This window comes from Leuciscus leuciscus (genome assembly GCF_965113295.1).
Source record: "Leuciscus leuciscus genome assembly, chromosome: 8".
Lineage (NCBI taxonomy): Eukaryota > Metazoa > Chordata > Actinopteri > Cypriniformes > Leuciscidae > Leuciscus > Leuciscus leuciscus.
In genome coordinates, this window is record NC_138732.1 from 10,648,538 (window position 1) to 10,670,316 (window position 21,779).

The following is a 21,779-nucleotide window of genomic DNA, read 5'->3' on the forward strand; positions in this document are numbered from 1 at the left end:
CTGAAGCAGTCACAACTAAAACATTCTATTCAAAAAACTATTGGATAGAAGTACCAAAGAAACAAACAAAGCGCGCACAGATATGTTTAGTGAAAACTGCAGATGGTGGACACTATATTTTGTGCTGCATGTGCAGAGAGACCATGTCAAAAAGCACATTAAAGCATCTTTTAAAAGGCGCTCGAGCAGTGTTTCTGGTTTACTTGTGTCAGCATCACATACTACTGAACAAAAGAAAGATGAGATTATCAAGATGATGCTTTTTTTTGTAAATTTACAGGACTTGCTGTTGTTACAAAGTGTGAAGGTTTGTCACCATCTGGTGGTCAGAGTGAAAATGACATCAGTGAATCTACCTTTGTGTTTAGCAGCAGTTGCTTTCCGTCACTCACTATCAGATGGCCAGAAGCAAATTGCAATGTCCACAATTCATATTCACACATTAAGAGCGGGCGCGGGTGACTTGATTGTGTCGAGGCTTCCGGTCTCATCCGCTTCCGGTTAGCTGTACAAAAACTGTCGCGATACCGCAAACTGTTATTTGTTATCATATTTTAACTAGATAACAAGCTAGTTAGTTAATTTTATTGTCGGTGTTTTGTTCTATTTTAATATCCGAATGTTAGTTTGAAGAAGAAAAATACTAATAGATATCACCCCATCAATTAATATATCGTTTTATTTTAATATCTGAATGTGCAATCTATCAATCAATAGAAATTGGTAATAGGCCCTACTAATCTTTTGTAGCTTACCAAATTCAAAATGTTTATAACAGTTTTTAACTTAAAATGGCAAATTATTTTGCTATTATAATAAATCTCAAAAAGTGTCACTAGTGTCAACCCAATATAAAAATGACAAATAACCCTAAAATAAACACTATAACATTAAAATCACTTTTAGGGTAAACACATATTATTTGTCATGATCAGCATGTATCATTTCATTAAAAATGTAAAATATTTTACAGTGGTTCTTCTAACTTTAATTAGGTGTAACATCCCTGTAAAATGAACAGGTCTGCCAACGGTAAATTGATCTTGTGAGAAAGAGAGAAGAAAAACAAATAATCATGCGTTTTTAGGTATAATCCATCGATGAGATTCACATTTGTGACCCTGGACCACAAAATCAGTCTTATGTGTATTTTTTTTTTTATTGAGATTTATACATCATCTGAAAGCTGAATACATAATCTTTCCATTGATATTATGTTTGTTAGGATATGACAATATTTGGCCTAGATACAACTATTTAAAAATCTGGAAACTGAGGGTGCAGAAAAATCGAAATATTGAGAAAATCGCCTTTAAAGTTGTCCATTTCTATTGGCGATTGTGCTGCATCCACTCACAAAAATAAATTTTTTATATGTTTAAGGTGGGAAATTTACAAAATATCTTCATGGATCATGATCTTTACTTAATATCCTCATGATTTTTGGCATAAAAGAAAAATCGATAATTTTGACTGATACAATGTTTTGTTGGCTATTGCCACAAATATACCCGTGCGACTTAAGACTGGTTTTGTGATCCAGGGTCACATTTGTACAATGATCCATCAGTGAAGTAGCACTGAACACCGATTTCCAATCAAATGTTTGACAGAACTTGCAGATGAAAGAAATTGAGTTCAGAATGTCATAAATCCATTTTATTATGAAAAAGAAAAAGCATATCTTGTATCATACAGTGTAACAGACCATCTCCCACAGGAAAAGTCCATTGGATGCCCCCAATAAATGGACCTTTGGACAAGAATTACAAAAAAACAACATAAAATAAAACACAACTACTGCAAAGCAGTGCCATGGCTAGGCTGTTTCCAAATACGATCATAATTTTCTATAGTTTTCTTTTTTTAATAGAAAGTGAAAATCCACAGACTGTTATTATAGGTTAGTATAATCATTCAGACTTGTAAATGGAGAGCACAGGAAATGCTTTAAGTCTCCAAGTGAAATATTCATGATTCAGTTAAAGAGGGTATTTTGAGTTATTCTAATATGATATTGTTGGATAATTTTAAAGTCAATAAACTAGTTAAAATCCTTAATTTCACTATTTATTTGCAGGAACCCGAGTACTGAAATAGTGCTGCCCATAATAGCTCTGGATAAGTTTAAACAACAAGAAATCAACATTAGTATTTTTTGCATTCCATGACTTCCATGACCTAAAAGAAAAGCTAAGACTGCAAAAGACAACCTCAACCATTATTTGCAACTCTTCGAAAATGTTTACAACGGCTGCATTAGAGTTATAACTCCCCAAATAACCATGATTGAAGTCATTTCTCCATGATGAGGTAGAATCCAAACATTTCTGTGAAGACATGCGTATGGGAATGTAAACAAAAAATAAAGGCTTTCGCAATTCATATTTCAAAGCGCATTAAAAGTGACAAGTGTGATGTCAAGCATTATGTCGGGAAAAGATTTAAATAGTTCAAAAACCATATTGATATGCATTAACAATCCACTCTAGAAACTCCAGCTCCTCTGAGAAAACTGTGCTTTAAGATTTGCAAACATTTCGAACTACCACAGCTGGTACAGAGAAAGGCCAGCAAAAAGGCTCAATGGTTTTAATACCAATCATCAAAACAGTTTCTGATGAACCAGCACAGAAAAAAAACGCACAAATGCATAATGCCAATGCATGCACAAGGACTGTCTAATTCACAACACAGATTTGCGATGTTTTTCAGTTGTGTGCCTACAGTCAGACAAACATTAATTTTATTCACATATTTTTGTGCATTGCACTTTGAAGGATAAGTTATATATGACATAACATTAGTAAAAGATGATGTTTACATTCATGATATGCAAGAGACTCCCTCAAAAGGGAATGTTAAGAGTTCTCTGTTTAGAAAAAAAGCCAAATAATTAAAGAAAGACACAAAAAGGCCATAATTGCATGACAGAGAAAATGAGAGGGAGAGAGATTATAAACGCTGTACTTGTGTCAATCTCAAATAAAAACATGTCCAGGTTGCATTTCACCCAAGAATACATACATTCATGTTTTCATGACAGCTCCACATTTTCCTCCTAGATTCTCATTACCATATTGCCTCTGGAGTTTTTACTTTTGAGATTATTTTAATTGATAATTAGGTTAAATTAGCTTCTTGTCACTGAATACATTATTAACATCAACAAAGGCAGTACAACAAAAATGATCATTATACGTATAAATACTCTATTATTTAAATAATGTACATTTTTTGTAGTGATCTTTTTATCATTGTAATGATATGATACAGAAATGCAACCTAGACTATGTTCTTGAGAGGCTTTCATGAGGGTCATAGGTCCACAAAAAGGGGGCTAAACATCATTTAGCATATAATCTGTCTTGTATCTGCATAAAAAAAATTGCCTCTAATATACACGGGCAGGAGTCGGCAACCCCCTCCCAAATCTCCCAAAAAGACCACAGAAGAGAAATCTCACATTTTACTATTCACTCTGACAACAGAGGTTATATAGAGTCTTGAAACACAGTAGATCTTTTTTAAACAGATGATTCAGTCCAGTCTGCCGACACTGCTAAAAACCATCCGAGCACGTTCTACACACACAGCACGTCATTTATCTTACTTTGCACATTATTAGCTTTAAGGTCATGACTCAATGCAGACACCTTCTGAACACGCACTGGTACGGTAGTCGTAATGGAATGGACACACATCCACACACACGTGTGCATGCGTTTAAAGAGGTCTGCATTGCCATGCATTTTTTTTTTATAGACGATTGCATGCATGTGGCGCAAAGCAAGAGAATCTGAATAGTAAATAAAGCCATTCTAAAGGTCCACGTGCTGCGTAACTGCCAGAGGCTTCGGCTAACATCTCTATAGGGCTCAATAAGGCATGTGATCATACGCAAGGCTAATTCAATCCGTCCACTTCATGTGCACTCACGTCAGATTCATTTCGCAAAGCACTCTGCGTGATCTGAAGTTTCCCAGAGGGAATGTATACCTCATGATTTCTATAAAAAGTTCAGTTGGTTAGTATAGCGATGTATATCTTCTTTGAGTTAAAGCAGCAGCATATTTATAAACATACATTATTAGTGTCACTATATAGCATATCACTATCTAGCAGAGCAGCGAAAACAAAAAGATTCACAAGCAAAAAGTCTGGGACAGCGGTCAAGTCGATTCATTCTCACAGAAGACGACCAAAAAAATAGAGAAAATGAGAATAAAATATAACTATACAGACAAAAAACAGACCATTTCTCCACCTCCTCAAACAAGTGGTGGAACTATAAATGCAATGGAAAAATAAATGCATACGTGTAATTATCAAGTACGTTGTACTGATCGGCCGCCCTGTGCAACAGAGAGCCAATCAAAGGCAAGAGTCCAACTGTCCATTGGCTCGAAAGACTGACAGACAGAATGTCGTGTAAAAAGCTGAATCCACACAAGTGTATAGAGAAATGCACCGCTGTAAGGCTTTGTTTAGTTCATGGCTCCTCTGTTTAAAGTCTCAGTGGTTAAATTGTGGGTTTCTCCAAAGCAAGTCATCCACAGGTTAATGAAAACACCCTCTGCTTGACATTAATGCACCAACGCGAAGGAGAGTCTGGTGAATGTTTTTAATAAGGGCAAACGAAAATAGTGTTCGATCAAGAGACAGCTGCAAGATCGCAGATAGCTTGATCTCGGTGTGACATCTCACGTTAAGCTCCATCTGGATACCCTCCATAAGAGCTTGCTTTCAGATAAGGGACCACAAAAAAAGAAAAAAAACATAGATGGAAAGTCCATTTCGAAAAGTCAGCCAACATACAACGTCCGTAGGGTTAAAAGGGCAGAATTTCCCAGCTCAATGGTGTGTAAACAGTGCTGATTTGCAATTAGCTCTGCCATAATCACAGAGGTCACTGTCAGCTGTCGCCCCCTGAAAAGGGTCACCAGTTGGCTTTGACCGCTCTGATGTCACTCACCAAGTTCTGAGCCAGACATATCCCAAAAATCTGAAACATATTTAAAAAGAACAATTATTAAACACATTCAAAGGGCTCTTGTTTTCATTTTTAATTACCTGAACTTATGGTCTGGTCTTACGAAGCGAAACGATTAGTCTGTGCAAGAACATTATTTAAAGCATTATTACCCATAATCCACACCCTCTGCAAACAGTCTTGAGCATGCTCACGATAGTCTGGATCACAAGCTACCCATCGCATAATAAATGACGTAAGCAGACCGATCGTCTTCGCTTCATAAGACCTCAATGTATCTTCAGGAGCCACAGGTTTTAACTTTGTTTTGCCTGTATGTGTCTTTATCACTCTTAAAGTAAAGGTGGCCATTGACTTGCATTATATGGATCACAAAGGACCACGGTTTCAGCTAAACATCTATTTAGTGTTCTACTGAAGGAAGAAAGACACCTACATCTTGATGGCCTGAGGTGAGTAAATTAACAGCATATACTTACATTTTTGGGAGAACTGTCCCTTTAATTGCAAGCCTTTGCAATATCCTTCACTTTATGAAATAATATTATACCATAATATTTGAATTTGTTTGTAAATTTTTAGGCATACACTACAGTTTGCTGTCAGTAAGATTTTTTTAAAAGAAATTGATACATCATCAAGGTGAAAATTAAATTGACAATAAAGACATTTATAATGTTACAAAAGATTTCTATTTCAAATAAATGCCTTTTTTTTAACTTGCTATTCATCAAAGAATCATGAATAATTTTTATCATGGTTTCATCAAAGAATCCTGGATATTTTTATCATTGTTTCCACAAATGTTTTCAACATTGAGAATAATAAGAAATGTTTCTTGAGCAGCAAATCATCATATTAGAATGATTTCTGAAGGATCATGTGACTGAAGACCGGAGTAATGATGCTGAAAATTCAGCTTTGCATCACAGGAATAAATTACATTTTAAAATATATTCAAATAAAAAACACTTATTTGAAATTGTAATAATATTCCACAATATTATGTTTTTTTATACTTTTTTTTATCAAATAAATGCAGCCTTTGTGAGCAGAAGAGACTTATTTCAAAAACATTTAAAAAAATCTTACCGACCCCAAACTTTTAAACTGTAGTGTACATTGTAGTATCTGAAAATACCACAATGCAAAAATAACATTTTATATTTTTTCTTCTGATTTTGGGGGTGAAATATGACCCGGACATTTTAAGATTCACTTTGGTATCAATTAATGTTGGAACTAGATTTAAAAGTGTATTTTACAGTTAAACCAGAAGGTGGCAGCATTACATTCATTCTTGAGTGAACATTTTTCCACGCATTCAAGCAAATCTGTTCAGTTATTACTACATCTTTAATGGATATTTGCATGCTTTAAAGCATTTCCATTATCATTGTCCTTACCTGTAATAATGCAATCCCCACAAAAATCCCAGCAACAATGATCAGATTGTCCTGCAGCCACTTTTCAAACTGCCCCACGCAGCCCTTGGTGTAAATGTACTTCTGCTGATCCAACTCCTATTAAAAAGATTATTCAAAACAGCACATCACTTGATGGAAAATGTCAGATCTAAATAAGAAACTAAATCCTCATTTAAGTGCACGGCGTGTCATATTGGTGTTCGCTCCTCCGAGTTGACCTTTAATCTTTACACAAGTCCAGGGTAAACAATTAGGCCTTCACCTGGGCGGACCTGCACATTAATCTATTTGAGAACAAATATCCTCTCTGGAAGACTGGAGGAACTCACTCCCACGCTAAGTAGACAAAATGTCACACAGCTCACCACATATAACCTGACACAGGGAAGATCCAGTTTGTATTACACTGACATACAAGAATGTCTTAACTACTGTCTATCGGTTTCTGGGAAGGAAGGGAGATGAAAAGGTGTGATTTGGGGCTGTCAGTGACATTTGAAGGTGAAGAAAGAGAAAGCCACACAATCCAGCTTTTGTGAACCATACAAACTTGCTCTCCATAGAATCTTTTGTCCCCCCAGGAAAGAAGACACAAAAGACTTTAGAAACGTAACGCCAAACCAGTAGGAAGTCATGGGATTCAGAGAAAGCCGATGAAAGGTGGAAAATGGTATTTTTTAAAGTATGATTCTTTGAGCAGACATTGGTTTGTTGTCTTTCTAATACCTACAGCTCAAAATAAAAAGTCAGTAAAAAACCATCATAACAGCAAATAAAACCTATTAAAAGGTGGATTGTAAGAGAAAGAGTATCCATGGATACAGGAGAGACGGTGGTAAACCGTGGGTGCAGTGTCACTCCACCCATGCTGGCATAAGCCGCTGACTTCCCAATTACAGAGCTCCACAATTTCCTTTGGCTAAAAGTAGAAACTAATTATCACTTTTAAAGGCTTAAACTGTTATTAAGGAGGAGAAGATGAATTCAAATGCTCTCAGAATCGCTCATGCACTAAACCCTTCTGTGCTCTTTTCAAAGGGTGGTCTGACACTACACGATTTGTACACGATTTCATCATTAAATATATGGTAAACCTTTACAATAAGGTCTCATTTGTTAACATTAGTTAATATATTAACTAACATGAACTAACAGGATGCAGTATATTTTTTACAACATTTAAAAATCTGCCAGTGCTAGTGCATTTACTAATGATAATGAATACAATTTTTCATTTTAAAAATGTACTGTTAAATGTTGAAATTAACATTAAGACGAATAAAAGCCGTAGAGTTATTGTTCATTGTTAGTTCATGTTACCTATTGCAGTTAACTAATGTTAACAAATTAAATCCTATAGTAAAGTATTAATATAACTAATATACTAATAAAGTATAACTAGTAATAACACACTCACTCCTTGATGCCGCACATCATAGCCACACTGTGTATTCAGGACATCCTCCTAGAGAAAGACCAAGAAAACATGCTCAATTTATTTACTTTTTTTTTTTTTCACAATAGAATAAAAGTACAGAATAAAATTTTTCAGATAAAATATATTGTTTAAGAAAACATGAAAAAAATTGTTAGGATTGAATAAAAAAAACGTAAGCACCCAAACGAATAGAATATAAAAAAGAGATGAGAAGGGTTTTTCACATTCAACCTTTTAACAGCTAAACAACACTATTATCAGCTAACGACATATAAAAATAGTAACAGGGTTCATTTTTTAACATTAACTACATCAGTTAACATGGACTAACAATGAAAATACCACTAAAGCTTTTATTGATCTTAGTTAATGTTAATTTCAACATTTACTTATGCATCATAAAATCAAAAGTTTTAATGTTATTGAATGGACCCGAGATGAACCTAAAACTAACAATAAAGAGCTGTATTTTTGTTAACTAACGTTAACAAAGATGAATAAATACTGTAACAAATATATTGCTCATTGTTATTTAATGTTAATGCATTAAGTAAGGGTTAATGCCCGACGAGGTGTCCATTGTCAGGTATTAATTGACGACGGCGAGGCGTGAACCGTCCGACGCGCAGCATTAATACCTGACAATGGACACCTCGAAGGGCATTAACCCTCTTATACCATGGTCACTTGCCAAATAACACATTTTTAAAACATTAGTTTATATTTTAATTAGTTTTACAATCGAAATCTAAAGTTTTTACAAACAATAACTTGGTTTCCCTGGTTACGCCTGACGGTTTATTTACTAGGTGTCCTCTATCACTTTTCAATGGACCCTGCAGCCAATCAGAATCGAGTATTCACCCAGACCATGGTATAACCAATGTTAACTAATAGGACCTTAGTGTAAATTGTAAAAAAAAGAAAAAAAAAAAAAAGGGAAAAAACAACTAGTTGACTTATAATCTAGCTATTCTTAGCTAGACTGAAAATAAAAAATAAGATGCAAAACCTCACATGTGCTCTTCCCCTAAGCTACATACCTTAGGCCTGGTTAATACCTTGTTTTAAGATGCATTTTGGTCGATCGGATCACAAGTGGGCGTCACTAAATTCAGGAGTGATTGGGGTCAAAAAAGTTTGGAGCTTGTGCACTTTCGACCACTTCCAGAGGTAGTTGAAAACGCATTCGACCGGATTGCTTTCGTAGTGTAGACACTCGTGTGTTTGAATGTGTTCAAACAGCCACAAAAGACGACTACTCTCCGCCTACTGACTTAATGCGTAAACATTATGGGAAGCGCGCTCGCCAGACGGGATTTAAGCTTTGTCGGCTGGAGACAAAAAACATACCAAACACAATGTTCTCTCGCCATTTCTGATTTCTAACATGCACTCACGGCGTTTGACGTGGTCTGGCGTCTATCAGTGCTCTCCGTACATTTTCATATGAACTCCAGTCGCATTCATATGTAAATTACACAAGCTTATTTCGCCCATTAGATCAAAAGATCTGAAAAAGCCCATGGATTTACCATAGACCCTACCCTCGAAGAAATCAGGACAGAAGTGGTTGAATGTGGACAAAAGAGACGGATTAAAACAGTAGGCGTCTCCCTTGTGATCCGATCGACCAAAACGCATCTTAATACCAGGTGTAAACAGGGCCTTAGCTACATTCTGTTATCCCCATAAAACAAACCAGCACATAATAGTAACCCTCCGTTGTTCTATGAATGAATTAGGATGTTCAGTTCAAAGCATGCAGTACAGAAGAAAATGTTTAAGATTTTGATAACAGTTAACTTGCTGAAACAGGAGCAGGGAAGAGCAAGTGGTAAACAGATGAAACGATAGTTTCTGGCACTCACAGCAGGGTCTTTGACGCAACAGGAGAAGGGAACGCCACAGCTTTCCCGGCTGGGGTTAAAGTCAGTGCAGTTGAAATAGATGTTCAGGTTCCAGTCATTCGGTCCATGAGCACCACAACACGACCACTGATGTGATACATAACATCACCATTATCATCACACAGCTGTAATTTACAGTTAAACTTTTCATATAAAAAATGCATGATGACTCAAATTTTCTAGCTCACACCACTTACGTACCATCTGTCTCATTCAAAACATATACCACAGCACAGCAGAAAAGGAGAGGGGAAGAGAAGTGCTGACTCACATATTCTTGAGCAAAGTCGATGAGGTTCTGGAGGTCAATGTCATCCCGATATGCTTTAACATTGTTGTTGATGAAGAAGTTCAGCTGGTCTTTGATCCAGTCTTTGAACACGAAGGCTAAAATGCCAGCTGTGAGCTCCAGGAAAAAGATGAGGCCCAAAAACACTGAAAACTAGAAGAGAAAACACACAGATAGTGGAGCCAGAACTTCATTATCCTAAAAATCACAGTAAATAATTTCCAGAGATTTTTTTTGTAAGGTAAATTCTTCAATAAAATCATTGCCATTTAAATTTCCTCCAGAAGGCATTTCAATTACTTCTGGGCGTATTCTTGTGTTATAGCCAATTCATTTCATTTAAACGTCCATATCTGGAAACAAATAAGCCTTGAAATCAGAGACCGGGAAAAATGGGAGGCAGGGCTCGCAGGCCGGATATAAGGGTGGAACTCACAAATTTGAGCAGAAACGTGTTTTCCCGGAGCGCACCGATGCATCCGGCAAATCCGAGGATGAACATCACCCCTCCTACTACGATAAACAGCCAGACAGGGTCGAAGCCGCCCAGATCTGTGATGGAGGAAATGTTTGACAGCACTCCCTGTGGGACAGACACATCAGACAGAGTTGTTGTAAATTCACATCCTGACCTTAAAATCCTTCAGCTCTCCATGGTGATTCATGCCTTACACGTTTGGATTTCCACATCAGGGTGGAATTTCAGTTCAATCCCAGAACCAACAGCAGGTTTTAGACCATGCTGACAGTGAATATAAACAAGGTTCCTTTTTTATGTGTTCTTGCTTTGTTTGTCATGATGGCGGAAGAATAGGCGGCTCTGAAATTCACTTGAACACTTATTTAAAATCACAATTTCAAATTCAACACCCTCAGTCCGATTCTTAATGCTTTGTTTCTGTAATTAACATTTAGCAAATGTAAAAATGAACCCGTTATTAATTATTTACATGGTGTTACCAAGATGTTCCATAATTGGCTGACATTAATACAAAGTGCCATATGTCCTACACGTGTCTTTTAGCAGAGCAATCAACGACTGAAATGGAGCAATTTCCAGGTTATTAATCAGCCAATTGACTTCTAAATTCATTAAGTCACCTCAAATTAGTGGAAGAAATTACATTCACCTTTCATGCATGAACACATAACAGTGAGGGTGACCTTTTCCAAGAGAGATGACAAAAAAAAAAAAGAGAGAGAATAGTTACAATAAATACAAAGCCTTATTGAGCTATGCGGCATGGTTAAAGGCCTGCAACAAAAATATAACAAAGTCATTAAACTGTCATGGAAATAAATAAAAGATGCCACGCATATGCTCTCAAATGTCATGGTTTAAGGAGGCTTAAATGGAGGTTTCAGACATCAAAAGGAGGAAAAAGCAAAATGGGGGATTCACAGAACTGCTTTACATTTGGCAAAAAGAACCTTTCATAAAATAAAGCATGAAGTCCAAGAGGAAAAGATGTTAAACATTAATTCTGATGCTTTAACAGGTAGACCGAATGAGACAACGGGGTATTTATTGGTAGTTTGTACTTTTAAAGTGCGCTGTCTTCTTCTGTTTATGTCTATGATTATGTTGCTCTGGCAACCACATGGATAATAATATTAGGAATTTGAGGCATGTCACCGATCGTTGTGTTATTCTGTATTTGTGTTTCCAACTTGCCTTTTCTGCCCAAGCCCAAAGTCCAATACCCAGGAATGCAGCTCCCAGCAACTGCAACACACAACAGAATTGATCACATTTACACCACTTAAACAATTCATTCTCGCTCCATAATGGCATGAGGTTACTGCTATGTGCAGACAGCACTGTGCTCTCTTTATCTGAGGGCAAACCATCTGAAAAAGAAAAAGAAAAAATTGGCAGAGTTTCTATCAAAGATCCGGAAGGTAGCGATTTCCCTGCATGCACTGCCATCTTTGGCATAAGTTTCCTTGAGAAGGAGCCAAGACTTGTTTTTACCTGAAGGAGAGAAATCACTTGGATGACACTGCTTACAGGAACCTGTTTTATTACACTGAGGTTTATGGTTCACTAATTCTATAGTTCTGGCATGTCTACCCAACCATTTCTGACGAAAATCACACTTTAAAGGTATAGTTCACTAAAAAGTCTTTCTTTAATTTCTTACCGAGATTCTTCAGAAAAAGAGCTGTTATAATATTCTCAGTGGATAACCAACCAAGTTTCACAAAGCAATAGTTTTAGTGTTCAACCGATATTGATTTTTTTTTTTTATGGCCGATGAGGAAATCTTAGGGAGCAGGGTGGCTGATATATCTGATATATTTAATTTAAAGATAGTAAAAAAAACACATGCTTAACAATTGCTAAAATTAAATGTATATAAATTTTTTCATAATATTTACATTATTGAAAATTAATATAAAAAAAGAATCAAAATTAGAGTCCTACACGGTCAAAATAAGAGTCATACTTCTGACACATCTGCCAAACAGAAAAATGTATCAGCCAATGCCAATAATTAAAAATCCGAAATATCGGCCAACATATCAGCCTTGCCAATGTATCGGTTGAACTCTATCGTATAGACCTTACCTTAGTCAAGGTAGCGCCGTATTTAATATATTATTATTTAATTAACAGGAATGGAAACGAGGTTGTGAGGGATAGAATTACAATGAACTCAATGGATTGTACTGTTGTTGAACAACATATACCGATTGTTCAGCTGATGAAATGTCTTTCCAAAAAAAACTTTCAGTAGACAAAAACTACGTTTCCACACTTGTAGTTCGGTTCTCTTGGTCTGGACCAAAAAAGAAAATGATGCATTTAGTTCTGGTTCACTTAGCATTCACACTGTCATTCTTTACACCGAACCTAAAGATACTGCTTTTATGACGTATATTTTGCGAGTGCGACGGAAAATCCAAAACAATGCTGTGTGCTGGGCTAAATGCGCTCGCTGTATGTGCGTATGATGGCATATGATGGAGCTGATAACTCTTGAAGAGCTTAGAAAATGTGAACAGCAGCAAGAATCCCTCCGTCACACACACAAACGAAGATCTGCTGCAACGAGATGCGGTTGTGATGTGACGGGCAACATCGTGACTATGACGAGAAAAAACAGGTATGCTTGAGAAGTGTGTCAATTTTTTGGGTCGTATCTTGTCCTGTTTCTGATTTGTTTAGATATCTTTGGTCCGTGTTGCGTTGCAGTCTCAGTCTACTTGTTTGGTGTGCACCAGGGTTCGGATGGCAGCGTTCACACTAATTCAAATGAACCGCACTAATAGAGCAAATCGCGCCAGAGTTTGTTTTAATCTAACCAAATCTGCCAAATGTGAACACAGCCTATATAAAACCCTTTAAAAGTGGTGAGAATTACATAGAACCTTTTTTTACAATGCATGCCAGTCTATCCCTCACAGCCTCGTTGCTTTAAATTCATCATGGCGTCTGTGATGGATTTTTTTTTTAATTAATCATTACTAACATTTCTTTTTCTTGCAGGATTAATTTGTATATGATTTTGAAAATGAAATGCCCCCAACACTTTGGCCAAAGTCAGTGTGTGTCTGAATCAAGTCTGAATATAATAAAAGGAGAAATTAAACTAGACAGTTGTCTAAATATATTTAAACTCATGACTTTGAGTAACAAAGAGTAACCATCTTGCATAAGCATGAAATCAGGATTTGCTTTTAGCAAGTAACAGAGGGTTTGCTGAATTATACATGTGAAGAACCATTTTGTAAAAAAAAAAAAAAAAAATGATATGAAGATTAGAATCATGTCACCTTTACCATGCTCCTATTCTATAAAAACTGTTGTACTCGTTTTTGCTGGTGGGAATCTTTCTAAAAAGGTCTGAGGTCCTCCAGCTGCGATTTAAGTATATTCTAAGGCATTGTCTGGAGTCTGTCTGATTATTGCTGCGTAAGGCAAGGCAAGGCAAGGCAAGTTTATTTATATAGCACATTTCATACACAATGGCAATTCAAAGTGCTTTACATAGAAGAAATTAAAATAATAAAAAGAAATAAGAATAATTAAAACAGTTTAGAAAAATACAGTACTTTTAAAATAAAAAAAAAGAATATTATTATAGATCTTTCCTTCAAAGGATTCCCTTAAGACTTAAATCTTTCAACCTTCTTTTAACCTTCAATCTTCTTACAACTTCCATCTATCAACTTTCCTTTAACTTTCTTTTCTCCCTCATTTACTCACACGTTCTTTTCACTTTCTTTAGCACTGCGTTCACATTCTTTCTCAGACGAAAACTTTAATATCGTCATTTAACTACTTTCAAACCCACATTAATACACGTCACTTTCACATTATCACTTTCTTTTACACCTTCTGAGTGGGCATTTACAGTTAGCATTACAGTTGCGTAGCATGCTAGACACAAGAGATATTACTTCTATTCCCAAGTGAAGTGAGACGTCGACAGACTCGAAGCCAGTTGTCGACTGTAGACACAGTGCTAGAGTATAAATATTATTAAGTGTCGACTGTAGATGCTTGGATGTCGACTGGACACCCAGGTAAATGTAAGTCAGGTGCGTAGGGGAAAATCTGACTAACCTGACTAAGGTCTCAGAAAACTTGTGAGAGTCACAAATGTCATTAGGTTTGCTTTTATTACACAGAGATGGTACAGGAAATTACCAGAGAGAGAGAGAATGGGATGAGACTTTGAACGTGAGCACCACAGCTCAACATGTCTTAAGCACATGCACCAACTAGTCATGACACCAACTACAGTACAATTTTACTTGGGCTAAACCATGCAAAGAAAAAAAAAAGTTCTGTAAGTTTGATTTAATGACTGACCTTCTTGGTCTAATGTGTTATCAAAACTACAGATTCCCCGTCAAACTCCCACTGGGCTCTCTCAGCTGTGTGTTTGACTGCAGGTTAGAGCAATCCCAGCTTGAGGGGAAACGTGAGAGCGGGAAGGAGAGTAAGAGGTCGGGTATCGGCAGCCGCAAATCCCATAATCCCATTTCCCTGTGGTTTCGGCTAATCCAATGGATGGATGGGACAGAGCTAAGGGCCAGTCATCCACTGCACACACTTTCTCTGTCAATCCATACCACTGATTCCCAATCATCGCTATCATCTCCCCAGTCCTGATGGTCTTGATCCAGGGGAGGCCAGGCCGGTGTTGTGTCACGCCCACATGGATATCGGGATTTAGACACAATCAAACATTGTAGACTCACTTAAACAGCTAATTTAGTAACTCTGGACAACCAGAGAAGAGCTGCTATCTCACACAGTAGGATGATTAGACATACAGTATCTCTGTATTATCACAAACGGCAGCCAAATAAACTCTTGGCTTAAACTCTCAGCTGTGACAGGGAGCAGAACCACTTTTTCCACCAGCTGTTACAGCCATAAGAAAAGCTTTTGCTTTCCTACTCCATCTTCTGACATCTTTATCTTTATTTGATTAAAGAACTGCTGCATCACCATGGAAACTTATGCTTATGGAAAATCTGACTCAGTACATAGTAGTATTTCTGGCTTTATTACTACTGCTTGCTAAGGCAAGCATCGATATTAACTTTGCTCACAGTACTCAGGGTTAGAGATTTGAACAAACAGCAAACTTTCTCATTAATAGTTATTTTTGCTGCCAAGTGTGAACACACCAAAAGTGTACAATAACTTTTCTAAACTATCTGACTTGTGATTTTCACCTGGAGGGTGATAAGACCCACCCTCACGTCCAAAACCCGTATGACTTTCTTGCTTCTGTGGAACACAAAAGAAGATATTTTGAAGAATGTTGCAACTGTTTTTGTCCATACAATGAAAGTCAATGGGGTCCAAAACAAATTCATTGTGTGGCCAAAGAACACAGTCATACGGGTTTGGAACAAGCAACTGACAGCAGAATTTTCATTTTTAGTTCATTATCCCTTTAAGCAAGCACATAGCAACCACACATAGCAGCACATTCAAATCAGAAAACCTTAGCAACTGCATTGCAACACCCCGGCACAAGAACAAACACCACCATTTTCTGCAGAATACATAAAAGTCTAGTGTTGTCCTCATAACGTTTGTATTAGGTTTACGGGAGCCTGTTAATGCTTCTAACTGGTTAGAAAATATCTTTCTCTGTCCTGTAAAATGGAAATATTGACAAGATCATTTCCAACAGGACTCCAACAGATGTGTTTACGAGTGGACTTCTAGGCCTTATCAAGGGGACGAATCTCACCCGTATACTTTAATTATTTCAAAACAACAAAAACTATAAACTATAAAACAATGTTTTATTTTTTAGCACATAAAACAGTTTCTAATTACCACATAATTGCTAAGTGTCAGCACTGCCTCAAAAACGGCATGTTAGATTTAGTTTTTATATTTGATGGAACAGTGGAACAATGACTCTGGCTTGATTCATTTGTGTTTTAGTGAGAATGAGTCAATGTGTGCGAGTGAGAGTGGGGCCTGCTGGGAAATGGCATGGAAATAAACTCCCTCGCAGAGCAACAGAGGAAGAGGGGGAACGGACATGTGGTTCCCATCTGCCATATGAACCTGGAGGATATGAAAAGGAAAAACATACAAAACACGGGGCTACACATGATCTCAGCACGAGCTCAAGCAAGGACACAAACACACGCAATAAACACTACAGGTTTCTCTCAGAAATCAGAAACGTGCGTTGCATTGTTTGTACACAATACACGAGCCAGACACATGAAGCATGCAAACAAATACATCAGTCAAATGTTTTTGTCGCATCAGGGGCGGTGTGTGTGACAATAGTCGCACGGCCCCCGTCAGCCCCATAGCGTGAGGATGAATGGGGTTCACTAAAACACACAGTGCCGCGGCTCGCACTCGGGCCCCTCAGACGCTGTGGGAACAGCACGTCCCTTCTCACACACACCATTCACTCACCCCCAAGCATCTTCATTTGAATACAAGACAAGGGGGCTGTGAGGCTCCCAAATGGAAAGGAGTAAAAATTGGAGAGGAGGAATCAAAGACTGCTGGGGTGAAGCGGGGGGTGGCAGGGGGGGTTAATGTTGGGAATGTTAAGATGTCCCTGCAAAGCCTCCCGGGTAGATATGAGACTGCGATTACAGAGCGAGGCGTCTGTAATTACAGGCCATCAACTAGGTCCAGTCTGAGGCAGGCGAAGTGAGTGCTCTGTTGGGATCAGGTAGGTTTCTGACCAATCAGACTGTCTCCACTTTAAACCAATCAGACAGGCATTAGACGGTACGGGTGCACAGGGGTCAAACAGTCTGCAAAGACAAAAGGAGTCGAGAGACAATGGAAGGCTTTCAGACATGACGAGGGGACAATAAATGCAAGGAAATAAAAAAAATCTGACTTAATTATTGATGCTTTTGCTCATAATTAGAGTTAGGGATTTGAACGTACCCATAACAAAAGCACTCATCCTGCACGGTTCAAGCTACAGACATGAATGATATCTCCAATTATGAGAATTGTTGAAAAGAGGTTTTCAATGACTTTTCTAAGTGGTAAGATGTACAATTTTCTCCTCAAGCATTTTTAACTGATCATTACCTTTACGTCAGCAGTCACGTAGGAGTCGCACAGTTGGTTAAGGTATACACCTTCAAGTGGGTTTGTCAACCACCATTAAAAGGAAAAGAAGAAGCTCAAATGTGTGCGAGTGATGCGTGATAACCAATTGCTGAGTCACAATTTGCATACTATCCGTTCTAAATAGTATTCGAAATTAGAATTAGTGTGTCCCAAATTGTAGTATGTTGAAATGAGTATTCAAAGATACCCGGATCATCGACTTTTTCCAGTTAGAATCCGAAGTGCAGATCCATGCACACGCTAATGACTAAAATTACCCACAACCCACTGCGCATTGGTCGAGGATTCGATTAGAATTACAAACAGTGTTAAAAAAAACTACAAACATGGTGGATGTTGTGCGAGTCCAAAGGTTATATATATATATATATATATATATATATATATAAAAAATATCATTTTTAAATTGATCTATTGACAAGACATCATTTCCAACAGAACGCCAGAGATGTGTTACGAGTTGACTTCTAGGCCTTTTCAAGGGGATGAATCTCACCTGTATACTTTAGTCTATTTCAAAACAACAAAAACTATAAAACAATGTTTTATTTTACCACATAAAACATTGGCATTTTTATTTCACAAGTTTAAGTTGTCTAATATTTAGGCTATATTTTTTTTATTTCAGCTTTATTTCAACTAATGAAAATATTTTGTAAAGGTTTAGTTTGACAATATCAACACTGCAAACCTGAAAAGAAAGTTTCATGTGTTTTTGTCCATACAATGAAAGTCAAAACAACACCAGACCCCATTGATGCTTGCTCACTGCATGGACAAAAACAAAACAACAAAAACACTTCTCAAAATATCTATTCTAAAAATACCTTCTTTTGTGCCCCACAGAAGTAAGTAAATAATGACAGAACTTAAATTTTTAGATGAACTTTAAGAATCAGATTTGACTTACAGTGAACTGCACCTGAAAAGATTAAGTCATGTGTTTAATTTAACTACAATGTTTAAGAGAGGGTTGATTTCAGCTTCCAGGAGTATAGACTGACATTCTGGACACAATTTGGTGAAAACACTGGCGTCTAAGTTTCAACAAAACACAACAGGCTCTCTATAACGTGGGAACAATGGCAGTAGGAGGGCTAGCTGTTACAGAGGGCGGCGGAACATTATGCAAGGTTAACATTTCAGACGGGACAGCATTAAAGCATGAGGGGGCACCAATTACCATCCCGTCCTCCAGAGGGGTCTTCACAGCCCCATTCAATACTAACCAATGAAGAGAAACCACGCTGGAATTTATGACGGCAAGAAGCTTAACAGAATCATGCTCCAGGCGATGTGTTCACCCCAGAAGTGACTCATGGAAGCTTCCCGCTCTAAGTGATTCCTTTTATCTCACAATTTATCACTCTCTTACATGAAAACCATAGTGGAGTGATTGGTCCTCAATGATGAGGTAATGGAGAAATGTCCATATTTAAGAATTAAGAGTCACTTGAGAGAGAGATTTTACCCTCCAACAATACAATTTTGTCATCATTTGCTCATCATTTGTTCACTCTCAAGTTGTTCTAATCCAAACTCAACTGGATATTTTCCATACCATTAGTGAACATGACTGTCAAGCTTCAAGGAGGATCAACAATAGGACAATAATAGTCCTCCATACAGCTCATTTCCTGTATTTCAAGTTTCCATAAAAGTTTAGTTCACCCAAAAATGAAAATTCTGTTATTAATTACTCACTGTCATGTCGTTCCAAACCCGCAAGACATTCGTTCATCTTCGGAACACAAATGAAGATATTTTTGATGAAATCTGAGAGCTTTCTGTCCCTCCATTGAAAGTCCATGCAACTACCACTTTCAAGCCACAGAAAGGTAGTAAAGACATAAAGTAATCCATGTGACTCCAGTGGTTTAACCTCAATTTTATTAATCAACGGCAGAGTGCTTCTATTGTGCAAAAAAATATATAATTTACCACTTTTTTTGACTAAATATTAATCTCCAATGTGCGTTCACAAGAGCACCACGATGTATCACGTGTTGTGTAACGCGAGATCAGATGTTGTTGTGACAGAAAGCTCTCAGATTTAATTAAAAAGATCTTAATTTGTGTTCCCAAGAATTTTTTATTGTTTGGGTTAACTAACCCTATAAGTCATGTTGGATAGTTATAGAGTGCACAGGCTGTATGGACTACTTTTATGGTGCTTTTACATTGTTTTTGTTTTGTAGCTTGACAGCCCTTGGTCACTATGAACTGTCATTATGTGGGAAAACTAAAGGAATATTCTTTTTTTTATGGGAGGGAAATAACAGCAAACAACATGAAAATGAGTAAATAATGATAGATTTTAGGTGGGTTATTCCTTTAATAAAGAAAGATATTCTTAACACTTGGATCAATATCAATGAAATAAGTTTTGTTGAAGCATGTAAACCACATAAAATAAAACTACACACCTAAAAGATATGCTTTTACTGATTGCAATTAATATCAGATAAAGAATAAGAACAGATAACGTTAGCAGATGCAAACAGAAAAACTGACATTTTGTGATTTAGCATTAAAATCAATAACACCATAACCGAATTGCTCTGGAACTGATACAATCACTTTTCCTCTAAATCACTACAAGAACATGGAAAATCCATTTGTGGAAAAGAGAAAGCCTGAAAAGGCCCAAAAAAAAAATGTATCATTTCCTACACAGACACGGGGAAACTGAATGGTGTGAGGTAATCTCTGTTAAACCCTTGAATTGACCCAAGCTCGCCCGACTAATGAGACCTGGATAATCCTATTTATCCTCCACTCCCCCCAATTCTCAATGGGATGTATTCTCCAGACCTGGAAAGGTACTGAAAAAGCAAGATCCAACAAAACCAGCCTAATCCATTCCCATGGGAAACAGGTGATTTCTCTACCTGGATGGGAATTTGAGAATCTATCCAACATTATACGTGTAACTTTACCTCAGAAAGATAATTTACTATACAAATAATAATAAAAAAATATGAACACTGGTACGTAATATTTCATACAAACTCATACGTTCATGTTACGTTGTGAAATGAATAAGGTAACGTTAGGTGAATTATCTAATGTTATCCCGCTGAACTTGTTTTGAAATAACGATTTGTTAAGATGTTAAGAGAAACACAGTAATATGGAGGCAATTAATGATTTTGAGAGACACAATAATAAGCAAATGAACTGCAGATCCACAAAACTTACCCAAAATATGATGTTGAATCCGAATAAGAAGTATTTAACACAGCAGCTGACCTCTGCTCCTTTAAAATGATGCTGTTTTCTGCTCATTTTGTCCAGGGCAGCTAACGCTGTTGTGTTGATTCAAAGATCAGCTAAATACAAACGCAACGGCAAAAAATTCGATTCGAAACCGATTCAAGCATCTACATTTCCGCCGAAGCTGCGAACCACAACACTGCACCATCAAAAGACGCTTTTCCACAGAGCTGAATTCTTCAGTTTTTAACATATAAACAAGGGATGCAGGGGTAAATGGGTGGGGAAATTAATGCTCCAGGTCCCCCCTGATAAACCCCGCTCGCTTTGGATTGGTGTCATGAGATGTGTTTGATATTTTAACCTTGTTGTGAACGTCCCGAGGAAACAATCTAAAGCAATCTAACAATCCAGTAAGAAAGAATAGAGAAGCGTGACACTGCAATCAGAGGACAAGAGCTCACTGTCAAGTGAACGAACTGTCATAGTAAAAGTCCTGTCAGCGACAGAATCCATGACATTGATGATTTATTTAACCAACAAGTCATTGTGAAATATACAATGTCTTTCACCTTGGTCAAATTTTTACAGCAGTTCTTTAAGTAATTTCGGGTTCGAAATCTGTTGTGTTTGACTTGAGTAAGTATTCTTTTCCAGTGAATTTGTGAGCATGTTGTTGTTTTTGTTTATATCCTTAATTTAATAAATCTAGTGACAATGTTTAGAACTACTGTTTAGTAGCCTATAGCCTATTACATGTCCTGCCCCTAACCTTGTAATTCCCACCCTGCATTAGTAAACTGTATTTTGCATATTCCATATCTTCTATGTAAATTCATTAAAATTCATGTTCATGTTCAAATTCAAATTCATTTTTTATGTTTTTTTACCTTTTCCCTTTCTTTTTGA

At 37.0% G+C, this 21,779-nt stretch overlaps 1 protein-coding gene across 3 annotated transcripts; it reads right to left on the reverse strand.

The window, feature by feature from the left end:
* Positions 1-1,644: 1,644 nt before the first annotated feature.
* Positions 1,645-21,305, reverse strand: tspan17 (tetraspanin 17). 3 transcript variants are annotated; one of them, XR_014208079.1, is made up of 9 exons: positions 20,856-21,303; positions 11,733-11,783; positions 10,494-10,640; positions 10,040-10,210; positions 9,730-9,855; positions 7,838-7,885; positions 6,400-6,516; positions 2,547-5,005; positions 1,645-2,515 (listed from the first exon to the last, which is right to left on the reverse strand). XR_014208079.1 is itself a non-coding variant. In XM_082177536.1 (8 exons), the coding sequence occupies exons 1-8, from the start codon at positions 20,940-20,942 to the stop codon at positions 4,940-4,942; spliced, it is 813 nt and encodes a 270-aa protein (XP_082033662.1). In that variant the 5' UTR covers positions 20,943-21,305; the 3' UTR covers positions 1,645-4,939. The 3 variants fall into 3 exon arrangements, 2 of the variants coding, with proteins under 2 accessions (XP_082033662.1, XP_082033661.1); XM_082177536.1 differs by having other exon boundaries at positions 1,645-5,005; positions 10,494-10,636; positions 11,729-11,783; positions 20,856-21,305; XM_082177535.1 differs by having other exon boundaries at positions 1,645-5,005.
* Between the last annotated feature and the right edge of the window lie 474 nt (positions 21,306-21,779).